Below are 27,953 nucleotides of genomic sequence, written 5' to 3'. Positions count from 1 at the left end.
TAAGATTTCGCCAGCTGTTATGTCTGAGTTGCCCTGTCCATGGCTAAAGAATTAATTTTCTGTCTGTCTTCTGTCAAAGGTTAAAGACTATATAGCAAAAGAACCTGAAGGGTCCTTTTTTACCCTAATTTGATTTAGTAAGCATTTATTAAATGCCCACTGTGCGTATGGTTGAAGCTGGGTGAAATGAAAATTTAGATCCAAGCATTTATTAGGTATCTACTATGTTCCAGGCACTGTGCTAAATGTTGGAGATCTAAAAAGAGGAGTAAAAACAGCCTTGCCTTCAATGAGCCCACATTTTCATGGAGGAGGCAATAAGCAGATAGCACCTGAGTTAAACACAGAGTAGTGGAAGGTAATCTGAAAGGAGAAGCTATTAGCTACTGGGAGAACTGGGAAAGATCTCCTACAGAAGGTGGGATTAAGCTAAATCTTGAAGGAAGTCAGGGAAAATAAAGACAGAAATGAGGAGGGAGAGTATTCCAAGTTTAGGGCACAGCTAGAGCAAAAGCATTGTTCCTCCCTCTAGAAACTTAAAGTATAGTACTAAAAACTACCAGGGCTACTAAGGCATGGAGGGCTTTATGTTCCCATACTCAATGGCCCCAAATTTCTGGGCCATCCTAAGATCTTCTGCTGGCTTTTCGAAGTCTTTCATTTCCTTTTTCTGTCACTGCCAGGCTATTTACTGACCCTTTCCCCAATGTTTGTATAAATGCTTCTACAAGTAGGTCAGTATAGCTTCTCCATTACACAATCCCTTCTAATTTGCCAACTTTAATCTGCCATAGGCTTGGAAAGAAAGCAACTGAGCTTGCTAGAACTGTTTGGAAAATTAGAGTAAAAAGGCTCTGAGTAAATTGGGAGTGGGATGGCTCTACCCTGCCAAAAGTGTATTGGTTTTGCAACTATTTCTGGGGAAAATGCTTTCAGAGATTATTTGGATTAGACATGAACTTGAATTAAAGGACAACTTTCCCTATAAGTTTCCCTTACTAGGAAAAGAAACCTGAACTCTGCTCAAAATTGTTGAGCTGGAGACACCTGGATGTACAAGGTATTACTATAAAAAGGTTTTTATCCAGGTAATCCTCTACAGAGTGTCCCACTTTGTCTAGAAATATCCAGGTGACTAAATAGCCCTTCTACTCTGAAACTTAAGAGGTTTCCATGACTAAAGACTTCATACAATGAACCCTGACAAGTAAAATAGAAAACATACTGGATCCAACTTCAGGAGACGTGTGTTTGTTCCTCGGTTCTTCTACTTACTGTGTGACCTTAGGGAAATCCTTTAGTCTTTCAGAGTCCTGGCTCCCTATTCTATAAAATGAAGAAGTTGGAGTAGGTGACTTCTAAGATCCCTTCCATCTCTAGAATCTACAAGTTTATTATGACCCATTAACATGCAGTCTAAAGAATCAACACTGAATGATTTAATAGGGGAAAAAGCAGCAGAGTCAAAAGATCTCAGCTCCCATCCTATCCTTTCCTTTTACTAGCTGTATGATCTTGGGCAAGTCCCTTCATTATCTCTGCCACCATTTTATCATCTCAAAGATCAGGAGGTTTAGTTTAGATGCTCCATAAGGTCCTTTCCAGGTTTCAATATTCTATGCAAGGACAGATCTCATTTCCTTTTTTTTCTTCTAAACCCATTACCTTCCATCTTGGAATCAATATTCTGAGTTATTAATAAGGCAGAAAAGCAATAAGGGTTAAGCAATGGGGGTTCAATGACTTTCACAGGGTCAAACAGCTAGGAAGTTTCTGAGGCCAGATTTGATGTAGGACTTCCCATCTCTGTGCCTGGCTCTACAGAACTCATTTTAGAGGGTGTGTATGTGTATGTGGCTGAGGGATGGAGGAGGTAGGTAGTCCCATAGTAGGGAACAGATTCCCAGAGCACTTGACCACAGCTGTCCTTCCCAGGGTCCCCCATAGATCTCTTCAAGTGTCATGTAGCTCTAGAGTTAATGATATCAGGCCCCGTTGTACATCAAAGACTAAGCACACATGTGCCTCAGCTGGGTAGATTAAGTATACTCTTACCAGTCAAGAATGTCCAGATGAAGTGTCTGTTCTAATCCTGGCCTTGGGTCTATGGAAGGACCCTCATAACTCAGCAGGCTTGACAAAATGGAAAGGGCTGTGCGAACATGTCAAGCCTAGCAGAAAGCTGGCCATAGCTGAGGGAGCATCACCCATAACCTCACCTTCTCTCTCATTGGCTGGCCTGGGGCCTCCTCAGATTGACTCCATGTGATGGAAAAGCTCTGTGAAGAGGCCGGTAATGAGCTGAGCTGGGGCTCTGTCAGCTCCTACAAATGGACAGCATATTGCATGTGGGAAAAACGTCCAGACTCCATATGGTGGCAAGCAGATTAATGAGCTCACCCAGCGCTGGTCGCCGAATGCCTCTCACACTTAGCTTTTGCCAGCGAAGCAGGACAGCGGGGAGCCGGGAGTCTTTTCCTACCCCTATTCCCAACCCTGTGGCTCAGTTCTCATTTCCTTCTCCTTTCCTTCCCTCCTTCTTTCCCCTTCCCTCTGTGGCTCTACTTCTTTTTTTTTTAAACCCTTAACTTCTGTGTATTGGCTCCTAGGTGGAAGAGTGGTAAGGGTGGGCAATGGGGGTCAAGTGACTTGCCCAGGGTTACACAGCTGGGAAGTGTCTGAAGCCGGACTTGAACCTAGGACCTCCCATCTCTATGCCTGGCTCTCAACCCACTGCGCTACCCAGCTGCCCCCTGTGGCTCTACTTCTGCACTTGCCAGCTCAGCACCTGGTCATGAACATCTCACACACTTCTGAGACTAGAGTGGATAGAACTAGACAGGGTCTTAGAGCTCCTCTAGCCCAGGCTTCTCACTTTACCAGGGAAGAAACTGAGATCCTATGAGATAAACCATAAGTGATTAACAATAAACGTCTATGGAACAGAGTTCAATTGCCCAAGGCTCCACCAGTGCGAGAGCCAAGACTTCCTCTAAGCAACTCTAGAATGAGCATGATGGTGTCAATACCATTGAACTTGGCTTGTCCCACATCCTTTCATTTGAACTCAATCAGTTCAACTCAGAAAAACTTATAAACCTATTAAGTGCTAACAAGCCTACCTCTCTCATTTTACAGATAAGGAAACTGAGTCACAGAGAGATGAAGTCATTTTCCCAAGGTCATACAATGAATAGGCATCTAAGGCAATATTTGAACCCAATTCTTCCTGGCTCTAAGCCCAGTGCTCTATCCATTACACTATACTGCCTCTCACCTACACATGTAAGTGTTATTTACCCCAATTGAATGAAAACTCCAGGAGGGCAGGAGCTGTTCCATTTGTATCTTTGAGTCCTCAGTCCCTAACATAGTATCTGCCACACACTAGATGCTTATTCAATGCTTGTAGACTGATGGGTCACCTCAAGAATTTGTTCCATGACCACATACTAAATTGACCACTTTGCATGTTAGAGTCCAAGTAAAGTAGAAAATGGAATATACTTTATCTGACATTCTTCTGAGAAATAGTTTGCACACTGTGAGAAACAAACTCATGATGACATGATGACCAAGGCTTCCTAAATTAATGAATAAATACCTGTCCTTACATGTCTATTTTCTATATTTGGTTTGAGACCTGTGTTTTCATTTATATAGGGAAGTCCCAGAGTCTCCCTCTACAGATACACATCCACAACTCATAATGTAGAGGAAACTAGGAACTTAATGATTTATCCAGGGTCACACAATACATTTCAGAGGAAAGATGTGAAACCATGCCTTCTTAATCACTTGGCCAGAATTCTAATAATTACCTCACACTGCCTCTCTTGAGTCCTTCACCTTCAATAGATGAGCTAAAGAGGAACTTCGTGGGGACTTTAACGATCAAGAAGCCCCCATAAGAGGAGATCCATACTCAAGTACAATGCCTTATACATAGGAGGGACTTAATAAGGTCTACTAAAATAAAATATTCTTGAATTGCCTTCTTCCCAATGTCTGTGTGATGACCTAGCAGGTCAGAACATGTTTCTGTGTCTGAGTTGTCTAACATCCTGAATTTTCTCTGAGAGAATGAGCTAGGTGACATTTCTCTGATGTGCAGAAGTAAACTATTCTTAAGCAAGCCCATCAACATGTGGCCTCATCTACTATCTCTGCTTTATGTGGACAAGGCAGAGTAATAGCCAATGAAATCCAGAAGTTTTTGTTAAAATTAGAAGGATTTGTATGCCCTGACCTTAGTGTCTTGCAGCCAATGCCTAGAGGGAGCTAGCCTTAGACTCCCATATTTTTGTATCCAGCTCTCATCTAGCTCTCCTCAACCCTAGTCCTGCATCATGTCATCCTGCCAGACAGTTCCATCTAAATCTCCCAGAGGTTTTTCAAACACATGTCCAAAATGGAACTTATTATCTTTCCCCAAATTCACCCCTCTTGAAACCAACATCTTCCCAATTACTCAGGTTCCCAGCATTAGCATCATCCTGTACCTTCCTGTAACCCCCTATAACATCAATTGCTAAGTTTTCTCAATCCTTCCTCCACAATATTTCTATATCTGAACCTTCTCTCTACTCACATGACCACCACCCTATTTCAAGCTTTTATGAGCTCTCAGTTGGACTGGTAGAATTGATTGATCCTCCTACCTCTAGTTTCTCCCTTCCCCAATCTACCCTCTGTATGAATGCCAAAAAAAAAAAAAAATTTCTTAAAGTCTCATCTTACTCCTCTTCTCAAGAAAGCCTTCCTGATGCCTTGAGGGTAAGGATTGACTCACTTTTGTAGTTCTATCCCTAGTGCCGGACAAAGTGCCTGGAATGTCACTGGAATTTCATCAATGTACGTTGATTGGTTTTTAATCTAGGATAAAATGAAAATCCTTCTGTTTGGCATCAAAAGCCCTCCACAATCTGGTCCTAACTTAGCATTCCAGACTGACTTCACACTACTCCCCCTCATGTGCTCTGCATGACAGTCAAAGTGGCCTACTTGCTGTTCTCCGTATGTGACACTCCACAGGATGAAGTACATGACAATCCCCCATGCCTAGGATGTTCTTCCTTCTTACCTCTGCTTCTTGGAAGCCCTAGATTCCCACAAGGCTCAATTCAAGCATTACATCCTACACAAGGCCTTTTCAGAGATCCCCCACTCTTATTGCACTCTTCCCACACAAAAATTATTTCATATTTTCCTTGTATATTTTTCTTATTTGCATTTGCTTATTTGCATACGTTATTTGCCACCCCGATAGAATAAAAATCCTATGAATGAATGAAAAAGTATTTATTAAGTACTTGCTATATGGCAGACACCCTGCTAAGTAGTAGGAATATAAATATATGAAGATAGCCTATGCTCTCAAGGAGCTCACATTTTAATAGAAGACAACATATGTAGGGGATTGGTGATCAAAAAATAGTTTTGATCTAGGAAGACATAAAGATGGTAAGTTGGCGTGTAGGGCAGCCATTTAATAGATAGACCCTTTACAGAAATGATAGTACTACTGATTTGATAACCTATCTCCAGGAAGATGGTAGAAAATAAGGGAGAAAGAGTTAGTTACTAAGGCTAAGGGGATATGAAGACAGCAAAAGGCGGAGAGCAAGATTTCCTGGGTGGATAAAAGAATATCTGGATGGGGTACAAAAATAAAACACTATTGTGTTTTTTTCTTTGTGACCTCATCACCAAACATCATGTCTGGTGCTTTATATAAGTTTGTGAATGTAATCAGGGCACAGAGAGAGGGAAATACTGACCCCAACACTTTCCCAGGTATCATAGCTACCTTCTTAGCTCAGCCAGCCACTCAATACCTGGACTCCAAATCCTCCAATCACCATAAAAATAGGCTAATCTAGTCCAAGACTTATAAGCCCCTCCACATGTCCTAGCACCCTAAAACTCCAGCAGAAATGACAGTACAATCAACCTCTGCTCCACTGAACTGGTTCCCAGAACTCCAGCATTCTAAGGGAACATCACAAGAAAATATCCGATGAGATGATCCCCACTTTTGGAGCACTCCATTCCCCAGAGTTATAACTGAAAATGTTTGTACCCAAGGCAAGTGCTGTACATTACACCTGAGGCAAGTTGAAAGAAGAGCAGAATTGTGTCCTCAATCTAGGGGAAGACACTCATTTGGTGAGGAGGAGACAAAGACTCTAGAAACCACTTCACATCAATGGTGAGGGGGTGGGGAGTAGAACAGACCCAAATTCAAGAGGAGCACATCATCTGGTAGCTTCTTGTTCTAATTATCGTTAAGTGCTAAGATATGTTGTTTTTATCTGGTGAATGATTGCAAGTACTAGAAGTGCCCTCTGAAGTTGCTGCCCTGAAGTAAAGCTACAGTTGCCCTACCCTAGTTAATTGTCTGCTGTTTACTCTTTCTACTTTCCATCCCTTGCTGAAAACTCCCATAAAAATTTCCCCAGGTTCAAGACAAGAACACCAGAACAGCCTGCTCATCAGAGCTCTAAAGGGCATTTTTACCCCAGAATGTGGGCTAAGTTTCTTTATTAAAGATGAACAGGTAGGATTCCAATAACAACCTTTTTTAAGAAGTCATAAACCCTGAGTCCATTTAACTAAAAGAGATTTCCAATAAAAAGCAGGCCTGGTTCTTTCAGAGAAAGCATTTTCCTCTCAAATTCAAAGAAGTCTTCTGATATACCCAACCAGCACAATAGAAAGAGAATACTTGGGTGCCACAGCATATTAATGGTAGTTTTCATTCACAAACTTCCTGGTGCAATAGAAAGGATCCTGGCTACAGAGGAAGATCTAGGTTCAAATCCCAGTTCTATAGTTTTCCTAAGCACAGGCCTGTGACTTTGGGCAAGCTAATTAATATCCATTTCCTTATGTGTAAACTGAGAAAGTTGAACCAGAAGTGAGTCAAACTTCTGAAGTCCCCTCCTCCCCTGGGCTGATTATCACAGTGGAAATTGCATTACTTCTCATTTAGAAACGCTTCGCTTGGGGCAGCTGGGTAGCTCAGTGGATTGAGAGCCAGGCCTAGAGACGGAGGTCCTAGGTTCAAAGCTGGCCTCAGACACAAAGCTGGCCTCAGACACTTCCCAGCTGTGTGACCCTGGGCAAGTCACTTGACCCCCATTGCTCACCCTTACCACTCTTCCACCAAGGAACTAATACACAGAAGTTAAGGGTTTAAAAATATTAAAAAAACAAACAAACAAACAAACAAACAAAAAACGCTTGGCTTTCCCAGAAGGTTTTTTTACACTAATGTATAAATTGGAAACGTTAAGCTTTCTCAGTCTCTAGATCCATGAAATTCCAGAGAGTGGGAGATTTCAATTGATTTGGCCCCTTTCTTTTCTTTTCTTTTTTTTAATATTAAATTTATTTATTTGTTTGCTTGTTACATCAAAATACCCAATTAACTCCCTTCCTCCTTCCTCTCCCCCATGAGAGAAGGTATTGTTTGACAAAAAGATACATGTTGACATGAAACTATGTCTTATTTATTTCTGTTTATTGGCTCTCTCTCTGGAGGTGGGCATACATAAGTCATTCTTTAAACAATATTTCTGCTGTTATATATATTCTTCTCTCTTGGTTCTGCTCATTTCATTCTTCATAATTTCATGTAGGTCTTTCTATGTTTTTGCAAAATTAACCTATCTGTCATTTCTTATGACACAGTCGTATTCCATCACAATCATATGCCACAGCTTGTTTCTATAGGCCAGCATGTGAAAGATGAATGATTGTTCATTATATCACTTAAGAATTCCAAAGACAGAAATTATATGGGTGTGTGATTTATGCTGAATGAGTGAAATGTCTTTATCAAAATATTTCCTTATATGGGGAGATATGAATCAAAGTAGCATGGGATAGGCAGGAATTAAGATCCTTGAGAGCAGGGAAGATCTTTGACCTTTCTTTGAATCCCTATCACTAACTACAATACCTGGAACACAATAGGTGCTTAATAAATGTTTATCACTGTAACTGAGTGACTAATGAATGGGTTGTGATATGCATGCTAGGAAGTAGGTAGAACACAATCCTGTAGTCAGGAAGACTTGAACTCAAATCTGGCTTCAGACACTACCTTGTGAGCCTAGTTAAGTCACTTAACCATAATTGCCTCAGTTTCCCCATCCATAAAATGGAGATAATAACAGCACCTGCATCCCAGGGTTGTTACAAGAATTAAATGAGACAGTATGTGTAAAGCATTGCCTATCATATAGTAAACTTTGTACAAATGTTAACTATTAATGTAATCTATATTGATGAGATCACAGATTCCCTTGAAGAGTTGAGTGTTTCTATCTACACACTTAGTTCCTGGTAAGTTGCTGTTGCATAATAAATGCTTGTTGCAGGAATGAGTGAATCAATGCCTTTCAATTCAATAAGCATTTATGAATATGATACCTTTGTAATGAACATTAATCTAATTAGTACCATAAGATAGTTTATTCAGAGAAATTTGTTGAATAGAACTGAAGTTCTTAAATGCCTAATCTGCATCAAACACTGGGGACACTGGGGATGCAAAGATTAAAACAAAATAATCATTGGCCTCAAAGAATTTGCATGCTAATGGGGAGATTCAATAGCATGTTGAATGTAAATTCAATATGTAAATTCATGGTCGTTGGAGAAGGAAGATGTACTCTGGGTATGTCTGCTTGTATCAAGAAGGAGTTAAGTAGAGTTCTGCAAGAAGACAAATTTCAAAGAGATTGTTAAAGGAGAACATCCCAGAGATAAAAGATGGAGACTGACAATTTAGAGAATAGCTATTAGGCCAGGTTGGCTAGAATAATGGATTGTCAATGAAGTAATGTGAAATGAGATTGGAATTATATTGTGGTGGTTGTTAAGTTGTTTTTTCAGTTGTGTTTGACTCCACATGACCCCATTTGGGGTTTTTTTCCACAAAAATCCTAGAGTGCTTTGCCATTTCCTTCTCTGGTTCATTTTACAAAAAAGGAAATTGAGGCAAACAGTGTTAAGTGACTTTCCCAAAGTCACACAGCTGAGGCCAGATTTGAATTTGAGGAGTCTTTCTGACTCCAGGTTCCATACTCTAACCTCTGCCCCTGAATTATATTGTGCAAGAATAAAAATCCCAAACTAAAGAATTTTTACTTCCTTCTTAGGAAAGTAGAGAACCATAGAAAAATTTTGAGCAGACCAATGGCGTAATCAGACCTATGCTTAAGAAGCTTTTTTTTACAGCTCTATAGAGGACAGATTGAAAAGACTAGCAAGTGGAAAGGGGTGGCACCATTAGGAAGTCTTTACTAAAGCCTCAGAAGAAAAGGGGGCAAGATCCTCTACTAGAGTAGTGAATGTGTGAGTGGAAAAGATGGAACAATGAGAGCAATGTAGATAGAGGCAGAATTAACTAGAGTTGGCAACTGACTTGATATGGTTGACTTGGGTAGGGAGAGGGGAAAATGGAAGGGTGAGAGGTGACCCTAAAGCTCTGGACATTGGCCACTGGCAGTGATGGAACCTTCAACAGAAATAGGAAAGTGATTAGAATTCAAAATCTTCCTATTGTTTTCCCTTTTCCCATCCGACTTAGCCTTACCCAGAAATATTCTCCAAAAAGCATAAACAGTATTTTGTACTCATATTTAGATCCATTTGAGAATTAGAAAGGACTTCAGCAGCCATGTACTCCAACCCTTAAACAAATAGACTCTCCACCATAATGCACTGCATGGGCAGTTGTCTGAAAAGAATGTTCAAGCCCTTCTCTACTTAACTTTTAAAAATCCTCATTCTACTCCCATCATTCATATACATTTCTTTAAACCTTACCTTCTGTCTTAGAATGGATACTAAGTATTGGTTCCAAGGCAGAAGAGTGGTAAGGACTAGGCAACTGTAGTTAAGTAATTTGCCCAGAGTCACATAGGTAGAAAGTGTCTGAGGCCAGATTTGAACCCCAAGAATTCCCATCTTCAAACCTGGCCCTCTATCCACCAAGCTACACTCCCCATATACTTTTTTTAAACCCTTACCTTCCATCTTTGAATCAACTGGGTATTGGTTCTAAGGCAGAAAAGTGATAAGGGCTAGGCAATGAGGGTTAAGTGACTTTCCCAGGGTCACACTGCTAGGAAGTATCTGAGGTCAAATTTGAACCCAGGACCTCCCATCTCTGGGTCTGATTCTCAATCCACTGAGACACCCCATCATATACATTTAAGAGGATATCGTTATTCATTCTTTCATGGTAAGCCTATTTAGCTGTTCTTTTCCTGTGGCCTTAGTCCACTGGAGATAAGACTCCTACTAAGAATATGTTGTGCTTCCAACCATCAGGTCACCAACCACCATTAATCAATTATAACATGGATTCCCTGGAAAGGCTCACATCAATACATCCAGCTGGCCTCTCACTAGCGGCAGTTTCATTTCTTCCTGTTTTGTCATGAATGAAGATGAAGAACAATTGGCCAGCATTACCTTCTCTAAATAACCTTGAGATATTTCAGAGAAAATGATAAGGATCTGGTAGACTTGTCTGCCTGTGCCTTTGACCTTTCCTTATGGCTCCATTAATCATTTTGATTTTTTATTCCCGAACCTTCACAATTCACCCATTAAATGTGGAGCTATAAACGTTACTTCAATGAGTGCAATCAATGGTCAGTGTATTGAAAAGATGATCTTTCAATTCTCATGTAATATAATCTTGTTAACATCTTCAACATCAGGTTAATTTTTTAAATGGTATTTCCATGGCATTCCAGGATGAATTCCTTTTTAACTTGTGAAACATTCTGAGTCAGAGACCATTCTGTTCTATCAATGTATTGTCAAAGATAGGTGGAGAAAGAGGAGACTGAACTCAGAGAAGGGAATACATTCCAGGAATGAAGAATGGCTTCAGCTTAAGTCCAGGGTCCAAAGCTGGGAGGAATGATCATGGAACGATAGACCAGCAAACTATCTGGGCTAAAGATCAAAGGCTTTTTGGTTTGGGGGACCCAGGCTGAGGTTATACTCTCTTGTGATTCCCCATGAAAATCCACTGTCACCTTCATGTCCTCATGTAGCAGCAGACTAAAAATTCCAAGGAGAGCATATGTGCTTTAATTAATTTCTCTTTTGAAAGGTCAGATCCAGGGTAGGAAGAAAAGGGGAGAAATGGAAAGGAAGGAAGCCCCTTTAGGCCATCTGATCTTGCTATGCGTATCTTTGCTTCCTTCCCCAACTCATCCCATCCCATTCTCCCGCAGTGCGCAACAAAACCATATGCTGCCATCATCCCACTGAGACACGACTTGCTCTAATGTGCAGGAGGCTGACATATCTCTAATGAAGCCACGGTGTCTGGGCCATTTAAATCCCCCAGCCCTCCCCTTCTCTGAATGAAATGAGAGCAATTTTGCAAAAGAACCCACCTCCTAAGCAATTTGGAGGGCATGGATACTTGGTAAAAACAAAGCCTACACCACCCACCAAACAAACCGTGGCTCCTTTCCATGGCAGGAACAAAATTTAAGGGACTCCAGCTTTGTTGGGCCTATATTTAGTTTGCTTTCCATCAGTTTTTGGTTTTTCAAATATTTTTCTCCTATCCCTCTCACATCCTCCATATCCCACGTGGCTCACTAGGATTCCCTTTGTAAAGCCGAGAGCCAGTATCTGAGTTTTTTCCTTTTCTTTATTTGTAGGAGAACTGGTCACTCTCATGAGGGTATGCTCTGTGGGTTATTGTTGTTGCTATTCCTGCTGCTATTGCTGTTGTTTTTCCAACAGTATCAAAAGATTATACCGATCTATCCACCCATTTTCTCTTGGTACCACTTATGTAGTAGACAGAGGAAAGGACTCGGAGTCGAGAAAACCTGAGTCCAAAGTCTTCCCCGTTACTTGCCATATGACTCTAGGCAAGTTACTTACCTTCCAGACTTATTTCCTCCTTTTAAAGTGAGGGAGTTGGACTCAATAATTTCTGAAGTACCCTCCAGCCCTAAATCTATGCCCATAGGATTATATAAAACTATTGGCACCATTCTACCTGGGGTCAGTCAAGAAATTCCATAGCCATGGAACACAGTAAAACCAATAGTCATTGGGAGCTATGTCCAAAAATTTAGTAACTCTTCAGTCCCTTTGACCCAGTGATATTACTACTCATTCTATATCCCAAAGAAAGAGGAAAACTCCCTTTTGTACAAAATATCTATAGCAGTTATTTTTGTGGTGGCTCAAAACTGGAAACTGAGGGAATCATTATCCATTAGGGAAAGGTGAACGTCTAGGTGATGGTTCATGAAATGACTAAAGGAATGATTTCCCAGAAAGCTAGGTGTGAACTGATACACAGTGAAGTGAGCAAAATCAAGGGAACAAGTTCTATAATAACAACTTTATTTTAAGTATAAGCAACTTTGAAAGACTACAATTGAGCAATGTTTTGAGTAAGATTAGATTAGCTAGTTATTAGGAATTAAGTTGTACCTAGCAGGAAGGAGCTGGAGCTGGGAATTCCAGGATGGAATGAGGGAGGAGGAAGTGTGTCTGTGCCCTGAGTGTGGACTCCAGTAGTGGTGGGCAAAATTGTTGCCAGCCTGGGAGACCTCAGAGCAAAGGACACCCTGCTTCCTGATTTCCCCTGGGTTCCTGTGTGATGTGGCATCTAGCAAAAGGACAAGATCTACAGAGCCAAGAGAAGAGGTGAAGTTTGAAAACTGGAGGACAGTGCTTCAAGCAAAACCCTTACTACTTGGTTCCTGAGACAACTTTAGCTCCTGGCATCCAGAGATCATCAGTGGATTGCAGTGAGAATCCCAAAGCCACAAAAGCCCTAGCTGTACTCAAGCCTGGCAGGTTCCAGGTTTGAGGCAGAAACCCAGAGACTCCATTTATAGCTCCTTGGGCCCTGTTAGTTTAGATCACTAAGTCAGAGTAGAATAAGTCCTTCCCTTTCCCTGTGGATTTTGTTATTAGGTGTTAAGGGTTTAGAGTAGTCATTCCTATCCCTCCTTTTAGTTGTTTCTAATGAAAATCCTGTTTCATCCTGTTGCCTTGTCTGTTGAATTCAAGGCCTCTGGTCAGAGTGACAGTTGGCTGTTATTTTTCAGTTGGGAGTGGCTTAGCTGTACAAGTCTTCAATGTTCAGTTTTAGTCTCTCTTAAATCCCAGAGTGTGTTCCCACAAACCCCTTAGTTAATTTATAATATCCCTGGTGACCCCATTACCTTACTTATATTTTCCTACAGCAATGAGCAACCATAATTCCAAAGTACCCATAATGCCAATCTCCTGACAGAGAGGTGATGGGCTAAATATGGAAAATAAGATTATATATGATACCTATTTTTGGAAATGGTCAACCAAAGGCATTTATCTTCTGTGAGAATTTATTTTTCATCTGCTGGATTAATTCTTATATCAAGGCCCTGGAGTAGAAAGGTTCCAAATCATTTATATTTAGAAGGATTACTGTGAATTCCTGTGTCTTGGATCTGGGTCAGAGATTTCATCCAGTCTACTGCTTTTTGCATTTTGTTTGTCCTTAGAAATCCCAGTGTCTTTCTTTTGTACAGGATTTGCTTAATAAATGAAGGATACAAGGATTCTTTTCTTGTGAACATGTTCCTCATGATTTCAGGATGAGGAAGAGGGGATAATTTGAGGGACCACCTTTTAATTATCTGTCTACCAATTAGAGATGTCTTGGTATGTTCAAGGGAAGGACTGAATAATGAGCTCCTAAAACTCTATTTATTGAGCTGTCTGACCAAGTTTTGGGTTATCTGGTCATTGAGAGAGAAGCATTGATGTATGTCACTTTATTGGTTATTATGCTGGCCTAACCAATGAATAATCAATAAACCAATATTGTTACCCAAAAATCAGTCTCAAGATAATCTGAACACTCTTTTGACTATGTTAACTTTGTTTTCCTTTTTTCAGTAGTGAGGAGATGGAAAAGAGAGAAAATAAATGTTTGATAAATGGGGAAAAAATAAATTTAAAAAAAGGAAAGGCAGTTAGTCCATGTAGGGATTGGGTACAATGATTTAATATAAAGAACACCTGGCCAGAGGTTAGGAGATATGATCTATCCTTGGCGCTGCCATGAACTGGAATCTCTGGCTCTTACTTTATCTCTTTAGTTCTTGGTATTTTCTTATGTAATTTTTAAAGGAGTTAGAACAGATACCTTCCAAAGGTCCTTCTAGCTTTCTTAACAAATAACTTACTCTAAACCCTTTTTTCCTCTTCATCATTGAGTTTTAACCACTTGCCACTGAGTGGCCAGAGAAACTGGCACATGCCCCTCCACTCTGGCCCTAGAAGCTGAAATATAATAGCCTCCCAATTTCACCCTGAGAACAACAGATAAAAGCATACTTTTCCATTTGCTGTTTGATATAATAAGTGTGATTTGATCCTAGTTCTTACAAGAACCATAAGCCCTGTAATCTTAGCAGGCAGAGAATTTTTTTTCTATGTCATCTGAATCTTGACCTTTATAACGGCTGCAAAAGGCTTCCATGCCTCCTAATCTAAGCTGCTACCACCTTAAATTACTTTCATCTGGGTGAACCATCATTGCTTGAGGAGAAAGAATGCCCAAGAGGATGGTTTAGCAGTGTGAGGTGCATGAAAGAGCACTTAATCAGAAATAAGAGGTTCTGAGTTCACATCTTGTCTCTGGTACTGCTTGGGCTAGTTAAGTCACTTCTATGAACCTCAGTTTCCTCATCTGTAAAATGAGAGAATTGGATTAGACTAGATGGGCTCATATTCTTTTCAGCTCAAGATAATTAATCCTTTATAACTTCTTTCTCTAAACCTTTTTTTTCTCTTAAAAAATTCATGTACTACATCCTTAAATATAAGCCTTTAAGAAGTAGGACCTAATAACAAAGACTCAGATCCCATTTGAATTCTTCACCTGAATGCTATTAATGAGACAAGAGATATATCCACGATACATCTCTGAACTTTTTTTCCATTTTGGAGATATTTCATTCGCTGCTCTCTGTAAGTCTATTCGTTTCTTTTCAGTCATGCTAAATAGTTCACCTTCACATGTAGGCTAAATAATCATTCACCTCTCTAGCATCATTTGTGGGACACTAGTTTGTCAATAGGTGGCGAAGTGGATAAACTGCCACACTTAGAGTCAGAAAGACCAGAGTTCAAATCTGGCCTCAGACATTTCCTAGCTGTGTGGCCCTGGGTAAGTTGATTAACCTTTTTACCTCAGTTTTTGCCTCTAAAATGAGCTGGAGAACAAAATGGAAAATCACTTCAGTATTTTGGGCAAGAAAACCCCAAATGGGATCATAAGTTGGATATGATTGAAATGACTAAATAAGTTTATTAATTATTCCCCACATGTCAGACCATCCTGTCCTAGGACCTGAAGTTTCACCATCACAGATTTAATTCTATAAGAAAAGACCTTAAACTCAAAAGTCACACAGTGGAAAAGAGCCCTCCCTGATTTGGAAGTCAGGGGACCAAAGCTTGAATCTTGCTTCCCTCACCATCCAACCATACAGATTGTATGACTTTGGGCAAGTTGCTTATCTTTAGGAAGACTAATTTTCTTCAGCTACAAAATGAGGGGGTTAGACTAGGTGGCTTCTAAAGACTCCTCCAACTCAAAATCTGGGATCCTAGGATCTCTAAGATCCCATCTCACTCTAAATCCTACCTCAAACACAAATAATTCATCTTTATTATTGTTCAATTATGCCCAACTCTTCATGACTCCATTTGGGGTTTTCTTGGGAGAGATCCTGGAGTGGTTTGGCATTTCCTTCTCTAGGTTATTTGACAAATGAAGAAAACTGAGGCAAACAAGATTAAATGTCTTACCCAGGGTCACACAGATAGTTTTGGAGGCCAGATTTGAACTCAGAAAGCTGAATCTTCCTGACTCCTAACCCAGAACTCTATTCACTGTGCTACCTAACTGCTCCTATTTGTAGACCCTTAATGGGAGATAATGACTCAAGTAGGGGACCTATTCCATGAAAAGAATTAAGAAGTTTTTTTTTCCTTATCTTGAGCTGAAATATGTCTCTGGCAACTTCCACCCACTCATTCTAGCTCCATTCTCTTGGACCAAGTTGAAGAAGTTGAATTCTTCCACATGATAACCCCTCAAATATTTTGAAACTTCTATTTTGTCCCTCCTAAATTCTCTCCCATCTGGGTCCTAAATCACTAATTCTTTTAATTGATGCTTATATGAAATGGTTGGAAGCACCCTTACCACCTTGGCCACCCTCCAGTTGGCCAATCTTTCTCTTTATTTGTTTAGTTAGATAGTTTTATAGAATATTTTTCCATGATTACATGATTCATGTTCATTCCCTCCCCCAAACCCCTATCACCACCCTCCATAGCCAATGCACAATTTACATGAATCATTGATCAAGATTATTTCCACATTATTGATAGTTGCATTGGGGTGGTTGTTTAGAGTCTACATCCCAAATCATATCCTCATCAACCCATGTGTTCAAGCAGTAGTTTTTCTTCTGTGTTTCTGCTCCCACAGTTCTTCCTCTGAATGTGGATAGCGTTCTTTCTCATAAGTCCCCCAGAATTGTCCTGGATCATTGCATTGCTGCTAATAGAGAAGTCCATTATATTCCAATCTCTCTCTTTAAATGAAAAGAAAAGTATTCTAGATGTAGTCTGACTGAGAGGCAAGCTTTAATGGGTCTATTGCCTCCCTTTGACTTTTATGGTGACCTCATTTTATTCCCTTCACAAGATTACCTCAATTTAAGGAGTTACATAAATTGGATGGGATAGAAACAGCACCTGTCATTTCACTGATATAGGGAACTTCTAGGTGAGAAAATGTTCCTTTCTGATACAAGTCATCACCATCTCTACAACTTAGTCTTAGAGAGTTTTCAAAGCACTAAGATGTTAATTTACCTGCCCAACAATGCATAGTCAGTATGTGTCTAAAGCAAGACTTGAACCCACTTCTTTTCCTGACTCAAGACTAGCTCACTGTCTACTGCATTAGGCTGCCTTTCATAAGATGAGTAGGGCATTCATTGTACTGAAGCCAAAGGCAGAGTCCTGAGGAAATGAGGCACAATAGAAGTTGACTCTGAAGTTTAATGAAAACTGTAATACCGAACCCATCCAAATGTTTACCTCTTGGTGAGTATCATCCACTCTTACAGCAATGACCCTATCTTCAAAGGCAGTTTTAGAATGAAAATAAAATCATCCTCAGAATTTTGCAAGTAGATTTCCTTTCTTGCTTTTGTTTCAAATCATGTCAATGACTTGATCATTGACATCAGTGGTGTCAGACTCAAATAGAAACAGAACCATTGATTCATTCATATGAACACATATGATTATATATTTTAATAGTTAGCATCTATTTTTATTGTTATCTATCAATGTAATATGTAAAATAGCAATAACATAAGATAAATGATTTGTTATAAATAAAAATATTTGTCATAATATAAATATAACTGTTATAAATGTTTAATATAGTATAATAAATATTATATGTAACATAATAAATATATAATATAATAAATAAGCTTATTGAAGAGAAACAAATTCTCACATTAGTTCAGTGATTCCCAAAGTAGGTGCTACCGCCCCCTGGTGGGTGCTACAGTGATCCAGGGAGGTGGTGATGGCCACAGGTGCATTTATCTTTCTTATTAATTGCTATTAAAATTAAAAAATAATAATTTCCAGGGGGCTAAGTAATATTTTTTTCTGGAAAGGGGGAGGTAGGCCAAAAAAGTTTGGGAACCATTAGCTTAACTTTATCCAAAATTCTGTTTCATTCTTTTTTTTCCCTCCCTCCCACCCCACCTCCCTACCCCCAGGAAGGCAGGTCATATGATATAGTTCCTACATATATTATCATATAAAATATCTTTTTTATTAATACATCAACACATTAAATTAGATAGAATTTCCATTTTGATTTTGTTCAAGCTGCACTCAAGACTCATGGGCCACATTCAGCCTACATGTTAAATACCTCTGAGATTCTTCTTTAATCATCAAATTCAAATTTGTTTGTAGATAACTCTAGATTTTGCCTCCAAAATCAAATTCACCTTCAGGGGATTAAGCTTTTCCATTACTGAATATCTTCCAAAGAAAGTATACTGAGCTCTCCAAATAATACCAGAGAAGTCCCACAGAGTAAGGTCAGCAGAGCACAATTGGTGAAGTTATGGGTTAGAATATCTAGTTGTGATCCTGAGTAAACTGCATAAATTCTTTGAATTACAGACAACTACCTAGGACTCACTTGCTCATGGATGAGTCATGACAAAATCCCTGGAATAAGTGTATGACCTTCATAGGGAAGGACTTTGAATAGACTCATATAGTCTTTCTTTCTTTTTTTTTTAAACCCTTACCTTCCATCTTATAATCAATACTGTATATTGGTTTCAAGGCAGAATAGCTGTAAGGGTTAAACAAAGTGAGGTTAAGTGACTTGCCCAGAGTCATACAGCTAGGGAATGTGAGATCAGATTTGAACTCAAGACCTCCTGTCTCCAGGAGGCTTAGCTTTCTATCTACTGAGCCACTTAACTATCCCCTGGAAAAGCATTTGTTAAATACTTATACTGACACATTTTAGTAGGAGGGAGGGCATAGATAAAAGTCTAGAGAACTAGATACTAATCAGTTGAGATGATACCGAAGAGAAACCTGTATTTCCAAATTTTGCATAGAATTTCTGATATTATTAGTGATTATATATATGTATGAGTATAACCACTGTTGTTTTATATGTATGTATACACACATATATAATATGTTATATATTATTAACTATTATTGACAATACTATCAGATAATTTGTGGTCATGAATCACTTTTTAACCTAAACACCAAGAAATGCTTGTTAGTAACAGACCCAAGCCTCAGTCAAGCTACTAATTGAAGTGCCTCCTACTCCAGAGTCTTACTAATCTTGTACCCGGAATTTCTTTTATAAAGTCAGTGTAGGCTAGCAGATAAAGAGCTGGGCATGTAGTAGAGATAATTCTGGATTCAAATCCTCTAGTATCCATTGTACTACATTAGGTAGGTTTCTTAGCCACCCTGAATCTTAGTCTTCTCATCTGCAAAATGGGGATGATAATTCCTTCAATGACTACCTCTCAGAGTGGTTATGAGGTTCAAGTGAAATGATGGAAAACAAATGTAAAGCAGACTTTAAGCATGCTTTGTGCCAATTACTACTACTACATCTATAGCTTGAATAGCAGTATGAACTACTCTTAGAATTACTCCAATAGAAGAACAGAAGTAAGGGTTCTCTTCCAAACTCTCTACAATTTCTTTGTACAAGTCACTTCTTTAGGGTGTTTCATCAAGACCATTCACCCCCTCTTGTTTCTTTCTCTAAGGAAAAGGACCTTGAGAGCAAAATCTCAAGTAACCACATTCCTGTATTCCCTCTGGTGGTTTTTCTCTTAGCAGAATGGTTTCTAATTTAAACAAAATGAATTTTCTGAAACAACCTTTCCCCTTCTTATTATTTCTTTTTCTTCTTCCAAGGTTTTCTAGCTTTGGATTCCAATATCTTCACTCCACCTCTGCCTCCATCTGATATTTAAAGCTCCAGTGCTGTGTAGGAAGAGAAGAGAGCTAGATTGGGAATGAGAAACCCTGGGATCAAATCCTAGCTCTTAGGACTTTCAGCCTCTCTGGCCTCTCTCTCTTTTCTCATTTGTGAAAGGCTGGAAGTTGGTCTGATTATCTCTAAGATCGCTTACAGCGCTTAGCATATGAAGACCTCTAGCTGGCACCAAAGTGCTCAGAGCTCTTGACCTCAAGTTAGGAAGACTCATCTCCCTAAGTTCAAATCTGAAAAAAAAATCTGGCATCAGACCCCTGGGCAAGTCAATTGTCCCCGTGTGTCTCAGTTTCCTCATCTGTCAAATGAGTTAGAGAAGGAAATGGCAGACCATACTGGTATCTTTGCCAAGAAAACCCCAAATGGAGTCTCGGAGACTCTGATGTGACTGAAATTGACTCAATAACAGCAAAAAAAAAAAAACTTTAATGCATCCCCTCTTCATGGCTGAGAGAAACATAAGATAGGGATGAGTCAATCTGAGAGAAAAAAAAGAGCATTAAGTTAGGGACTGGAGGATGTTGGGCAAATTCCTTCACTCCCCAGTCCTCAATTTTCTCATCTCTAAATTGAATCCTTGGGCTACAATGTTCTCCAAAGTTCTTTCCTGGTCTAGAATCTAGAATCGAAATGATCCTATTTCTCTTCAGTGTTCCTCATTGATAAATGAGATGTAAGCTTCTTTAGGATAGAAGTTTCCCTTTTTTTAAAAACTTCTCCTAGTCAAGTGTGCCACATAGTAAGTGACTAACAAATGTTTGTTGAATAAAAACCTTTGAAGCAATTCTTTGGCTTAAACAACTATCTTTTTTTCCTTGCAGGTTGTTCTCCGTCCTACCCCTAACAGCCCCAAACAGTCAGAATGGCATAAAATGACCGTTTCCAAAAACTGTCCTGATCAAGATCTGAAAATTAAACTTGCTGTCCGGATGGATAAACCTCAAAACATGAAGCATTCTGGGTAAGTGGGTTGCTGGTGTCTCTCTGGGCCCATGGGCAGCATTTACTCTGGGCACACTCATTCATTTTTCAGAGTTACAAGAATAGAGGAAGATTCATCTTCTAAGACTAAATACATCTAAGGTGGCTCAGGAGCTTGTAACAACATTTGCCTCTGGGTGCTTGCATTCCTTTGACTTTCAGGCTATGAATTCTTTTTTTTTAAACATAAATGGCTTTATTTTATAATTTTTTATTCAGCCCTCCCCACACCCTAGAAGGCATGTGGATTGTTTTACATTCTGTCAAATTACAAGCTCTCACCTTCTTTGAAACCAAGAAGAACAGAGTTCGAATATTGCCTCTGACACATACTGGCTTTGGGCAAGTTCTTTAAACTCTCTGGTAACTCTTAGACTTTAAATTAAAAAGACAATGCAGGGGGCAGCTGGGTAGCTCAGTGGATTGAGAGCCAGGCCTAGAGACGAGAGGTCCTAGATTCAAATCCAGCCTCAGACACTTCCCAGCTGTGTGACCCTGGGCAAGTCACTTGACCCCCATTGCCTACCCTTACCATTCTTCCACCTATAAGTCAATACACAGAAGTTAAGGGTTTAAAAAAAAGACAATACAAAGCTACAACTGAACAACAACAAAACTTTAAGAGATTTCTTCACAGTTTTACAAATCATGAGATAGGGATGAGGTATCATGAAATAGATAAGAGGACACTAGGTTTAGGACTCCAGGACCTTGGACAAATCCCTTCACTCTCTAATCCTTAGTTTTCTCATCTCTAAAATGAGCCCTTAGACTACAATGTTCTCCAAAATTGATAAATTTTCCTCAGCCAACATTTCCCATTACCAATGAAATTATAAGTCTACATTCAGTTCCTGTCTATTGTCATTCTTCCTGTTTATAATATATAGGTTATTACATTTTAATTATGTATATTATATGCTGTATAGTGTATTCTACTTATATTATTACATACATTGTAACCTATATACTATTTCCAAATTGTTTTAACTCCTTACTAGATGTCTGATGCATGTCTGGCTTTCAGAACTATAAAGACAGCATACATAGATATTATTGACTTTAACTGTATGGTACATAATCTAAGGAAAACTAGGTGGCACAGAGGAAACAGTGTTGGGCCAGAAAGTAGGAAGACATCTTCCTGAGTCTAAATCTGGCCTCAGACACTTCTTGGCTGTGTGACTCTAGGCAAGTCATTTGACTCTGTTTGTCTTAGTTTCCTCATCTATGAAATAAGCCAGAAGAGGAAACGGTCAACTACTCAAGTATCTTTTCCAAGAAAATCCCAAATAGGGTCACAAAAATCAGGCATGACTTAAAGGACTGAACAGCAGCAACATAACCAAAACATTTTGGGGTTATACTTCAATATGAAAAAACATATCTAAGTGATGAAAGCCATAATAACAAAAGAGCCACATAGATCCAATCAGTGCAGTCTCTTAGAATAACTAAAAGAAAAACAAAAAATAACCAATAATAAGCTAAAAATAAAAATAACTTTAGAATAAATAACTAAAAAATTAAAAGAATATGTTAAAAAACTAAAAAAATAGATGACATTGCACCTGTATTAATTTGCTTTTTTACTGTAAAAATGGATCATAGCATCATTAATTTAGATTGGTAAGCCATGTAGTCTATCCCCATCACTTTCTAACTGAAAACTAAGTCCCAGAATAGCTAAGTGACTTGCCAAAAAGTTTCACATTGATCATAGTTTCAATTAGAGCAAAAAAAAAAAACTTACTAAAAGGTAGATCTTGAGTACAGGCTCACTCCAATTAATTTTGCAAAAACTGATCAGTACAATAGATTTTTAAAAATTAAATTCACTTTGTCACAGACAGTATAAGTTAAATAAAATGAGTCTGTGTGAATAATTTAGAATTTGTGACAATTCAGATGGCAATTGTTAATGAAAGTCTGACTTTAAAAAAAAACATGATCATATTACACATGTGGAAGGATGAAATTTGCCCCTCAATATATTCAGGAGTCATCATCAGCATTTATTGCATGCTTAATGTTTGTAATGCTAAGTTTTCTTGAACCTACATAAGGCTACTCTCAAAAAAAAATCAATAAAAATGCCAACTAATATAGGGCCTAGTATGAGTAGTTGAGAAATATTTGTTGACTAAGTGAATGAATTAGAGAGCAATGAGAAAGAGTGTGGAGCCTGAGTTCAAATCCTAGTTTTGACATTGACTGTCTTTGTCATCTTGAACAATTTACTTTTTCTCACTGAATCTCATGTCCCTTTTCTATAAAACAAGGGTCTGAGAATAGTTGATTTCTAAGGTTCCCTCTAACTCTGGATCTATGCTTCAATGAATTAATTAATTTTAACTCTTTATTCTTCTTTTTGAACCACCAGAAGAAAAATTTGTCATCCTTAGTTTTCTTTCAATGTGATTTTTTTTTTTCATTTCCCACATTAATTCAATTTGTTTTGCTGAAAAGTGAGCTTAGTTGTCTAGACTTTGCCTTCTTGGATTAAGCAGACTATAAAATTCTAAATATTTTCTTCACAATTCCTTCTCCACCTTAGTAATGTGAACAGGAAAAAGTTGTCCATTTTGCCCAACTATGAAATCCCAGCCATTGTTTTAGGATGATCTCCTCTAAAATAATAATAGCTAGCATTTATAAAGCACTTTGAGGTGTGCAAAGCACTTTGCAAATATTTTCTCATTTTATCCCTACTATAATCCTGGGAGTTAGGTGTTTTTGTTATCTAAATTTTATGGTTGAGGGACCTGAGCCAGGCAGTTGTAAAGTGACTTGTCAAAGTCATATTCAGTGTCTGAGGTCAGACTTAAACTCAGGTCTTCCTGATTCTGAGACCTGCTGCATCACTTAGCTGCCCCGGTCCTCAACTAAAAGCCCAAAGAATGTCTTTTAAAATAAGCATTTTGGTGCAGGGAGGCAGCTCAGTGGATAGAGAGCCAGCTCTCTATGGTGTTCAAATTTAGTCTCAGACATTTCCTAGCTGGGCAAATCATTTAATCCCAATTGCCTGGCCCTTAACACTCTTCTTCATTTGAACTGATATTTAATATTGATTTCAAAACAGAAGGTAAGAGTTTTTTTTTTTTTTAAAGAAAAAATAAGCCAAGCATTTTGTTAGTCTTTCATAGAATGAGATCCAGTAAAATGTATGAATGGAGAAAGAAAACTACACCAAAAGCCAGAAAGTCCAAATTCTTTTCCCAGATCTGCCACCAATTTTCTGCACATCCTTGGACAAACTCTTAGTCTTCTTCCCTATAAAATGAGGTGGTTGGACTAAATGATTTCTAAGGCCCATTCCAGACTTATCTGATGGTGTTTGCAAGCTCAGCACCCAGGCTAAGCATAGATAGTAAACACATCTTAAGTACTGAATTATGTATTAGCTGTAGATTTTACTTAAATATGTAGATGGCATGCTTATTGTTTACAGATAAAATAGAGCAGGGAAGGATAGTTGAACTATGGACTGAAAAAAATTTAAGATCTGAAATTGAATTGAGGTAAATGTAAAGGTCTACAGGAGGGTTCAAAAAATCAACTACATCAGAATGGGATAAAGGAGGCATGTTGGTAGGAAAGCAGTTGGAGGTTTAAGTGGATTACAAGCTTAGTATGAATTAACAGTGTGATATGGTGACCAAGGGTTTAAAGTAGTAGGAAGCACTAGTGATGGCAATGAAGTGTCGAGAGCAAGGAGATTTCTATTACTCTCTGCTTTGGACAAGCCACATGTAGAGGGAATTTTCTATCCAATATGGGGCAACTGTGTGGCACAGTACTTCATCAATTTTAATAATAACAGGATAGAGCACTAAGCCTGCAGTCAGAAAGATCTGAGTTCAGATCCAGACACAGATACTTCCTGGCTGCCCTGGGCAAATCACTTAACCCTATTTGCCTCAGTTTCCTCATCTGTAAAATGAGCTGGAGAAGGAAATGACCAACCACTCTAGTATCTTTGACCAAAAAATCCCAAATGGGGGTCACTGAGTCAGACCCAATGGAAATGACCAAATACAGGATGGGGTACCACATTTTAGAACAGAAATGGACAAGACAAAGTGTTTAACATCAGATAACCAGTATGGTAAAGGGTCCAGGTATATTTAGCATGGATCAAAGAAGATTCAGCAAAGGAACTTGATAGCAATCATCAATTATTTGAAGGCTTACCATGAAGAAGGATTAGACCTGTTCTGCTGAGCCCAGAGATTAGAGCTAAGAAAGACAATAGGAGGGAGATTTTAGCTCAACATCAAGGGGGGAAAAATCTTTACAATTATAGATATTCAAAAGCAGAATGGGCTACCTTGACATAATAAGTTCTAATGACTGGAGGAGATTTTTTAAGCATAAAAGGGATGACTATTGATATGATATGCTCAATATAGTTTTGACATATATCTATAGAGAGAGATTAGACTGTGATTTCTGGAGTCCTTTCTAACACTGAGTCTCAATAATTCTATGCAATATACTATTGAGTTCAAGAAGCAAATATTATATTGGAGATATGATTCTAAAGTAGTGAGGCTAATTTTTTAGCAAATGAGTTGGAATCTAAATGTCCAAGTGAATGTTCCATTCATCCTGAAAGGTTCTATAGATATCCAATATTATAGCATTTGCTCAAGACACTGCTAGAATTCCCTGGGTATTGTCTTCAAAGCCAACTGATAAGATGCTTAGGGAACTCCCACCTCATTATTTAGCATTATTCAGTAATGAAAGGGATTCTGGAGGAGATCTTTATCAGTCCTCCCATTTTACAGAAGAAGAAACTAAAGTCTAGATAAACTGACTTGCCCAAGGTCACCCAGGGTATAACAAAGTCAGAATTTTAATAACCAACTCTTTATGAAGCTTTCTAGTTTTCAAAGCACATTACCTATATTATCTCATTTTATCTTCCCAGCAACCCTGAGAGTTAGGGGCTATTTTTATCCCCATTTACTGATGAGAAAACTGAGGCATACAGTGGTTTAATGGACCTTCCCAGAGTCATGTAACTAAGAAGTATCTCAGGCTGAATTTGAACTCAAGTCTTCCTGACCCTAAATCCAAAACAATATGATATCATGGAAAAGTACCAAAATTGGAATCAGAGTATATCAGTTCTGTTGCAATTCATCAAACTTAATTTTTGTATTCTTTTAGACATCACATGGATTAGCTTGACTTTGGTGAAACTAGTCTACAAGCTTTGTGCCTCAGAGGGCTTTCAATGACAGATCTAGCCTTTTTTCCATCTGCCCATAAGTGTGCATCCAAAGAATTGCATCTAAATCAAAGTTGTACCTACTGTTCTGTGTTTTCAGTGCTAGATGGGAGGGAAGAGAAGGAGACAGGAGAGAAAAGGGCCTGTGGGCTTATCAGGGTAGTCCTATGGAAAAACCCTTTCTAATGTGAAGAATCATCCCCTAGTCTGTTCTGTGAAATCTAGTCTTCCCATGAGAGGTTTGCTCCAAGCTAGAGATGTCTCTATTGTTTTCAGCTGCTGGTGCTATTTACATATAGCATATGCACAGTGTCTGAGTTAGAGAGAGCTGGTGAAAAAATTCTCCTGATGATGGTGAGAACTTCCTCATGTAAATCAGCTGCCATTCACAGAAGCAATGGGAGACTCTTAGCTCAAAATTCTTTTTTAAAAATGAGAGCTCTCTTTCTTTTCTAGGAATACACAATGGGAAGAAGACAGAATGCTTTTTTTAAAAAAAATGTTAAATTAGATCTATCTAACCAGAAGTAAAAGAAATATAATCTGAGGGGCTTAGCATCATCCCACCCACACCCTCTCTTTGCCACACCTTTCAGGCAGTTTCTATACTGGAGGATTTTTAACACCTACACCAGTTGGTCTCTTTAAAGGGATGCTTCATAAATGCTTCCTGAAACTAGTGATGGATTGCTACTTGGGCTTTCTATTCTTATGGGTACCATGGATTGCTTATGTCTCTCTGAAGCTTTCTAAGCTGCTCTCTATGACATGGCTAGGTAACTATTATGTCTGTAATATGGAGATAAAAGCACTTAATTCTCAGGGCTATTGTGAGGATCAAATGAGACAATAATTATAAAGCATTTAGCACAGTGGCTGGCACATTGTTACATCTATATAAATATTAGTTATCATCATCTGTTGTTGTTATAGAGAGCTTTCTTGTTTAAGGAGGTCAAACATCCTGATAAAATGAATAAAATAATGTTTTCCCTGTCCATACCCTTTAACTTGATTTTCCCCCCCTTCTAGGTACTTATGGGCCATTGGTAAGAATGTCTGGAAGAGATGGAAGAAAAGGTTCTTCGTATTAGTCCAGGTAATATTTCAATTCAGTGACTGCTCTAATTTTTTGAATGGGATGGGACAACAAAATGAAATAGATGGACTCTAAGCCCAAGTAAGACTTGGGTTCAAATTCCACATCTAAATACATTAGCTGTATGAACCTGGGGCAGGTCCCTTAACATAGTATTTGCATTAGTCCAGGAAATATTTTGTATTGGTATTAGTCTAGGTAATATTTCAATTCAGTGTCTGTTCTAATTTTTTGAATGGGATAGGACAACAAAATGAAATAGATGCACTCAAAGACCAAGTAAGACTTAGGTTAAAATTCCATATCTACCACCCATTTGCGCTATGACCCTGGGCAGATCTCTTAACCATGAAAGACTGAGATTTAACTAATGTGCAATAGATCACAACCCATCTGTCACTTTGAAGAACCCTAGGGAGTTTGCCTGATGCACACAACTGAACAACGCCTTGAAACATGAAACCTCCATGGCTTTGTTCAGGGCTCCATGGCTAATACTCACTAGAATTATCGGGCCAATTATCATTTATCATTTATTATTTATTATATTTAATTAATATCAATTATCAGGGTGATTGGTCACTTTAAAGACCTCTTATAGAGAATCCTTTAAGTAAGATTTAAAGAGAAGCATTTAAAATATAATTCAGGGGGCACCTGGGTAGCTCAGTGGATTGAGAGCCAGGCCTAGAGACAGGAGGTCTTCGGTTCAAATCCAGCCTCAGACACTTCCCAGCTGTGTGGCCCTGGGTAGGTCACTTGACCCCCATTGCCCACCCTTACCACTCTTCCACCTGTAAGCTAATACACAGAAGTTAGGGGTTTTAAAAATATATATAATTCAATTTATACAGAATTGACTTATATGTAGTTTTAAAGAAACACAGGTTTTATTTACATAAAGACAGATTCTCCTATGTCAAGTGACTACCAGGATCTGATAGGCTGCCTTCTTTACTGTTAATTTTGATATATGG

General features: G+C 38.7%; 1 protein-coding gene across 1 annotated transcript in view; it reads left to right on the top strand.

Annotated features, from left to right (window-relative positions):
* CADPS (calcium dependent secretion activator) overlaps window positions 1-27,953 on the top strand; it is a 477,787-nt gene that overhangs the window by 230,064 nt on the left and 219,770 nt on the right. The window contains exons 9-10 of the mRNA XM_044675693.1: window positions 20,479-20,618; window positions 26,910-26,976. Coding sequence (XP_044531628.1) covers window positions 20,479-20,618; window positions 26,910-26,976 — 207 coding nt within the window. The remainder of the gene's footprint in view (window positions 1-20,478; window positions 20,619-26,909; window positions 26,977-27,953) is intronic.

Source organism: Gracilinanus agilis, chromosome 1, assembly GCF_016433145.1.
Source record: "Gracilinanus agilis isolate LMUSP501 chromosome 1, AgileGrace, whole genome shotgun sequence".
NCBI lineage: Eukaryota > Metazoa > Chordata > Mammalia > Didelphimorphia > Didelphidae > Gracilinanus > Gracilinanus agilis.
Note: the sequence above shows the minus strand (reverse complement) of the source record. Positions and strands in the feature narration are given on the sequence as shown.